General features: G+C 43.8%; 1 protein-coding gene across 4 annotated transcripts in view; it reads left to right on the forward strand.

Annotated features, from left to right (window-relative positions):
• The first annotated feature begins 277 nt into the window (after positions 1-277).
• Positions 278-6,891, forward strand: part of ak8 (adenylate kinase 8) — a 17,639-nt gene continuing 11,025 nt past the window's right edge. For 3 of the 4 annotated variants that reach the window (XR_006822454.1, XM_046034819.1, XM_046034821.1), the window contains exons 1-6: positions 325-461; positions 885-1,051; positions 1,170-1,254; positions 2,527-2,576; positions 2,695-2,805; positions 3,210-3,278. Coding sequence is in view for 3 of the 4 variants with exons in the window: in XM_046034819.1 (XP_045890775.1) it covers positions 968-1,051; positions 1,170-1,254; positions 2,527-2,576; positions 2,695-2,805; positions 3,210-3,278 (399 nt within the window). In the remaining variant the exon portion in view is untranslated. Of the gene's footprint in view, positions 462-884; positions 1,052-1,169; positions 1,255-2,526; positions 2,577-2,694; positions 2,806-3,209; positions 3,279-6,891 lie in introns of all 4 variants that reach the window. The other variant, XM_046034820.1, reaches the window with a different exon arrangement.

Raw genomic sequence — 6,891 nt, forward strand, 5'->3', positions numbered from 1 at the left:
AGGACACTTTGCTTATATTAAAATATACAGAAAATAATTATATATATATAAAATCAATAAATTATTACATTTATGTATAATACAATTTATAAATACTATATCAAAGTATATATTAATATTATATTTGTCCATACAGTATACATATATTATATATGCACTATATATATTAATTATGTATAAAATAATGAGTAAAAGAAGATAACAACGGACCGGAAGTCAGATGTTTGTTTTCTTAGATCCTCTTCCTGTTTGTGCGTCTGCGCGGCGTTGCTAGGAGACGCCGGGTATCCCGATCTCACTGCGCACGCGCGTTGGTGACGTCCTTCCCTAACAACAAGAAACACGCTTCTTAGCAACCCGCTGAGCAGCTGAGCAGCAGGTGACAGGTGACAGGTGACAGGTGAGTTCCTCCCGCGTTGTTCTCCAGCGGTTACCGGTTCACGGAGCAGCAGAAGGTGACGGTGAGATAAAGAAGCTTTTAAACTGACAACAAATGTTCAGACGTTGCAAATTCATGACTTTGTTTTCTGCTGGCAGCTTGTTTCCCTCCTGCTCCAGAATCCAGATCAAAAGCCGCTACCTTTCAAACCTGGACTAGATTTAAAGTCCAGGGTTCAGATTGTGAAAATGAAAGAAAAGCAGATGTTTTTCTACATGTAAACCACATTAGATAGATAAACGAGCATCATCATGGTCAGAGTTACTGACGTGGATCTGAGTGAGAACGTCCCACCGCTCTGCTGGACCTCAGAGTCTTTGGACAGGATTCATGTGGTCTTCCCTCACAGACCACATGCTGTGCTCGGACCAGGACCAGGATCTTTATGTGTTGTCGTCTGTTGCTGTGCTGGAGTTTCTAAATGTGATGCGTTCACGGTCCTCAGGAACAAGATTGACCAGCATCTCTGCTGTCAGAGCCCCGGCCTTCCTCCTCCTCCTCCTCCTCCTCGTCCTCCTCCTCGTCCTGATGGATGAGACGGTGAAGCCGCTGAGGATTCCTCCTCAGGTGTCCGTCTACGCTGACAAACACAACGTCTTCCGCCTGGTGCAGGTACCGCAGGACCGTCTTTACAGTTTGAAGCTGCAGACAGGTGGACACGCTGAGGCTGTGTGTGTGTGTGTGTGTGTGTGTGTGTGTGTGTGTGTGTGTGTGTGTGTGTGTGTTTCAGAGCTTGTTGTCCGGTCTGGTGATCGATCAGCCTGAAGATCCGATCGGTTACCTGATCCGTCTGCTGCAGAGGAGCAGCGTGGACAGTAAGTTACCACGACTACTGTTAGAGCGAGGTTCTTAACTGAGGGGCCCGAGGCCCCTGGATTGAATCGTTTGATTTATTTACAGTTCTCTAACCTTTGCAAGTTCCTTCCTGGAGGTTCAAACGAAACGAAGGAAGCGTGTCGGCTTGATCTCCTCACAGCTGCTGGACGCCGCGCGCTGATTCTTTGCTGCTGTCGGGTCTCATGTTAAACTGTCACACACCGATGAGGCAAACGCGTCTGCAGCCACCAGAGGGAGCTGTGACTCCACAGCCGTCAAATCAGTAAAGACCTTTCAGAGACCCTCCTTCTCTTTGGTGTTCCAGACACGTTCACGTAAATGATTACAGCCTGCTGTGTCCGACATTATCCAGTGTGATCCTGGTTCTCTGGCCCCCGAAACATCAGGGCATCGGTTCACTGAAGACGTTCTCAGAATCTGTCTGTTAGACTTTAAATGTTGTTAAGTCACGTTGTTTAACCTACGTAAGTTTGAGAATCAGAGTGAGGTTTGCTGCCAGGTAAATATGTTGGTAAGATGTTTTGGTGCTTTAGAATATATAGATGAATTAAAGAGATCAAAAATGTCCAAATAACATTATAATACTAATGAAAAAATATATACAGGATATTAACAGTATCTCACAGAGTGAGTGAACCCCTCACATCTTTGTAAATATCTGATTCTATCTCTTCATGTGACGACACTGAAGAAATGACACTGCTGCCCCCTCAAAATAACATCACACAGCCGTTAATGCTAAACAGTGAGGACGCCCCTGAGTGAAAATGTCCAAACTGGGCGCAAAGTGTCCACCATTATTTTGCAGCGCTGCCTTGACCCTCTTGGGCCCTCTGGTGAACTCCGGAGTTCAGCAGAGCTTCACAGGTTGACATCACGCAGCTGCTGGACGTCCTTCCGTTTGAGGCTCAGTAGGGTTCAGGTCTGGAGTTCATTGAGGGAACCAGACTATGTAACGTAGTTTTTTTTTTAACCTAAATCGAACCAAATTGTGACCTTTCACGACGTTAACGTACGTTTATTTTCAAAGTCTAACCAGACGCTGCGTATTTATTCTTGCTAACTCTGCCCTTCTCGTATGGGACGAGTTGGGGGTGATGATGTGTTGGGAAACATTGTGAGTGCATTTTCAATCTTTTCGTTAGCAACGTGTTGACCGCCTGCTTTGTAAGCAACGACACAAAGAGACCCGACATCTAGTGACCTCTGAGTGGAGCCCTCAGATTCTGACCCTCTCTCCTCTCGGTCAGTTCCCAGGGTCCTGCTGCTCGGCCCTCCAGCTGTTGGGAAACACTCAGTGGTGAGTTTCCTCAGTCGCGATTAAACCTCTCGGTGTGAACACCAACGAGGAAGAATCCAAACCAACGTCAGAGCGGCGATGAAGAGTCTCTTCTTCTTCTGTGGTTGTCTTCTTTCAGGCCAGGAAGCTGAGTGCCGAGCTGAGAGCTGTTCACGTGACTGCAGAAGGTTTACTGCAGGACCAATCAGAGCTGAGCATCCAGGCCCGCCAGTACACACTGGCAGAGCAGGTACACACACACACACACACACACACACACACACACACGCATTGTTCAGTTTCTGCGACCTCCGACCCCCAGCCGGCGCTCACTGTGATTACCGTCATGCAAACCGCTGAGTCGACACGGTAATAATGAGAGCGTGACAGCAGCGTTCAAAGAGACACTTCTTCTTCTCTAACATTTCTTTCAAACCGAAGCCCTGAGTGCTGGGCTGCAGTCGGTCCTGACAACACAGAGTAGATGGTGCAGCTGTGAGCGCCGCCGTTCAAAGTACTATAAATATCAGAACAGTCCGAGGAAGGAGGTACATGTAGTTTTACTCGTTTACTGAACCGACTCGTCTGGACACGGTGAACCTTGTTTCACAGCTGTTTCTGCCAGCTGACCTGAACCTTTGTGTGTTTGTTCAGGAGGTTCCTGCTGAGCTGCTGGTCCGCCTGATTCAACAGAGGCTGAACGAGATCGACTGCTTCAACAGGGTAAAGCTGTGTTCGGCTCTCACCTTCACCCGCCTCTCAGCTACCACCAGCTTTTGTTTTATTTTTTACTGAACATGTCAGCACATACGCACAACATTTCATTCTCCAGGAGTACAGAAATAATTTAACATCCAGGGTAAAGCAGCAACTTGAGTTCTCGGTTCCAGCATCAGTCCTTTGAGCTTTGCAGGTTTATGATTATTTTATGGGGTCCATAAATGCACCTAGTTCTTAAAGACAGGGTGACAGTTCCAAAATAAACGGGAATTATTTTCCTCTGCAGCTTTACAGAAGGAACAGTTTCAATATTCAGTCTATATCTTTTTAAAGATTTTACTGGGTAGAAAAGGTGAATCAATTTAATTTTTAGTAAGCAGATATTTAAAGGGTAATGACCACACTTTATCCCAGGGCACACTCTCTCTTATACTGTTCCAATATGATATTACGTAAGGCGTAGTAACAATATAAGGCACAATAACGCCTGGTGATTCTTCAGAAGGGAGGTGGTTCTCATGTGTCCTGTTTTTTATCAACATTTGTAATGACACAAAAAGCAAACATGAACAGTCTAGAATTTATCTGAGGTCATATTAACATGTTTTCCTGCTGTTATAGGAGGTCAGATCCGAAACGGCTCGATGCTGTGCCGTCTGAATCAGAAATACTTTTATGATACCCCAGAGGAAATTCTTGTGTCACAGTTGCACACATCATAAAGAATAGAAATAGTAATAGAATTTGGTAGGTAAAGAAATATGTATGAATAAAGTATAAATATAAATGAATTCCACGGATATAAATTCTCTGTTATGTCCAGATATAAACTTTGCAAGCACACAAAAACAAATTCTCCACCTGCGCTACAACTCCATCCTAGGGGAAACGCTGAAGAGTAATTTAACAGGGTTGCCATGCGTCCTGGAAAACATGGAAAATAAGAGAAGTATAATGTCCTGGAAATTCTTGTGTTGTCCTAGAAAATTATGTCGTAGCAGCGTTGTGAACAGACCCCTGAGTCAGGTCACATGGTATGGTAATTCATAAGAAAAGCAAAGGGCTTTCCAAAAGAAACGAAAGATAACAATGGCAAAAACTATAAAAAATAACAACAACACTAAAACATGTTATTAATACAAGACAAGAAACAGTAAAAAGGAAAAAAGCAACAGTAATAGATGATTTCATAAATAAGTTATAGCCACTGTCTTTAATATCAAACAGAACATGTTAGTGTACGACGTGATCCCCATCCCAGCTAGATCATCACTAAAGTAAACGCAGTGTTGCCGTCACGTCTTCGAGGCTGAAACCAGACACGATAACAGTAAGGAATAGTTAAAAGAGGACCCAGTATGCTTCGTTTACATGTTAAAATTAAACTCCCTTAAGGGGTTTTGGTTTGCAGGCGTCCTCCCCACCCCTCAAACAAAGAATTAACAACAGTCGAACATGATTTTTGATGGTTTACATTTAAACAGAGGCGTAATGGTGTGTTTCTGCTACGAAGCTGCTGATGGTGCAGGCGGAGGATAAAATGATTTCTGTGTGAGAACTTTCCAGAGATGTGAAATCCAGTCTCTCAGTAAACCTGTGAAGAGTTTTAGCGTCTGTTTAAACAGCCGGTAAATTATCTGATCAGCTGTCTGTCCCTCTCATTGTCTGTCTCTCTCTCAGTCTCTGATGTGCTGCTGTGATGATAATAATTAGCGCTCTGGTCGCCGCTGTGTCGTACTACGATTCCCAGCGGGCCGAGCAGCGTGTTGGCGTCTCCCCGGAGACCGGCTGATCAAACAGACGCGCCGCTGTCACATCACGCGTGTTATTTTCACTCGGGCTCGTCCTCTCTGCTGCTCCTCATTAGCATCACGTCCTGTTTCCTGTCAGCGTTCATCAGGACACCGAGCGCTGCTTTCTGATCCGTTTAGGAGAATTAAAGAAAATGAAGCTGCTGTCAGCAATACTCTCACAACAACAACAACACAAACTGAGGCTCACAACTGCGCTTATCTGCCTGATTGAACGTCTGCCCTCTGTTCAGATACCTTCACACTAACTGCTCTGCTGTTAGACAATAAAACACATTCACAGACTAAAGGGAAAACGAGGTGGTTTAAATGTGCTTTTAGCAGGTGTTTAGGATATTAAGGAGGTTCTGAAGGTCCTATAGGAGGTTCTAGAGGTTATTGAGGAGGTTCTTGTGGTCTTTGAACAGGTGCCAGGGGTTCTGTAGGTTGTTCTAGCTTACTTTTAGCAGGTTCTAGTGGTCGTTGAGGTGGTTCTGGTGCTCCTTTAGCAGGTTTTGCAGTCATAGAGTCACTGGGTCCTGTTTGTGTTCCTATAGGAGGTTCTAGTGGTCACTGAGGTAGTTCTATGGGTCCTTTACCAGGTTTCAGTGGTGACTGTAACTGTGTTTGTGTGTGTCCAGTGTGTCCAGTGTGTTACAGTGTGTTACAGTTTGTCCAGTGTTTTACAGTGTTTTACAGTGTGTTACAGTTTGTCCAGTGTTTTACAGTGTGTTTTACAGCTTCTCCAGTGTGTTTTACAGTGTGTTAGTGTGTTACAGTTTGTCCAGTGTGCTACAGCTTGTCCAGTGTGCTACAGCTTGTCCAGTGTTTTTTACAGTGTGTTTTACAGTGTTGTACAGTTTGTTATGCTGTGTTTTACAGTTTGTCCAGTGTGATACAGTGTGTTACAGTTTTTCCAGTGTATTACAGTGTTTTACAGTTTGTCCAGTGTGTTACAGTGTGTTAGTGTGTTACAGTTTGTCCAGTGTGCTACAGCTTGTCCAGTGTGTTACAGTGTGTTACAGTTTGTTTTACAGTGTGTTACAGTGTTTTACAGTTTGTCCAGTGTGTTACAGTGTGTTAGTGTATTACAGTGTTTTACAGTTTGTCCAGTGTGCTACAGCTTGTCCAGTGTGTTACAGTGTGTTACAGTTTGTTTTACAGTGTGTTACAGTGTTTTACAGTTTGTCCAGTGTGTTACAGTGTGTTACAGTTTGTTTTACAGTGTGTTACAGTGTGTTACAGTTTGTCCAGTGTGCTACAGCTTGTCCAGTGTGTTACAGTGTGTTACAGTTTGTTTTACAGTGTGTTACAGTGTTTTACAGTTTGTCCAGTGTGTTACAGTGTGTTAGTGTATTACAGTGTTTTACAGTTTGTCCAGTGTGCTACAGCTTGTCCAGTGTGATACAGTGTGTTACAGTTTTTCCAGTGTATTACAGTGTGTTACAGTTTGTCCAGTGTGTTACAGTGTGTTAGTGTGTTACAGTTTGTCCAGTGTGCTACAGCTTGTCCAGTGTGTTACAGTTTGTTTTACAGTGTGTTACAGTGTTTTACAGTTTGTCCAGTGTGTTACAGTGTGTTAGAGTATTACAGTGTTTTACAGTTTGTCCAGTGTGTTACAGTGTGTTACAGTTTGTTTTACAGTGTGTTACAGTGTTTTACAGTTTGTCCAGTGTGTTACAGTGTGTTAGTGTATTACAGTGTTTTACAGTTTGTCCAGTGTGCTACAGCTTGTCCAGTGTGTTACAGTGTGTTACAGTTTGTTTTACAGTGTGTTACAGTGTTTTACAGTTTGTCCAGTGTGTTACAGTGTGTTACAGTTTGTT

The sequence above is a fragment of the Micropterus dolomieu genome, linkage group LG21 (assembly GCF_021292245.1).
Source record: "Micropterus dolomieu isolate WLL.071019.BEF.003 ecotype Adirondacks linkage group LG21, ASM2129224v1, whole genome shotgun sequence".
NCBI classification, from domain to species: domain Eukaryota; kingdom Metazoa; phylum Chordata; class Actinopteri; order Centrarchiformes; family Centrarchidae; genus Micropterus; species Micropterus dolomieu.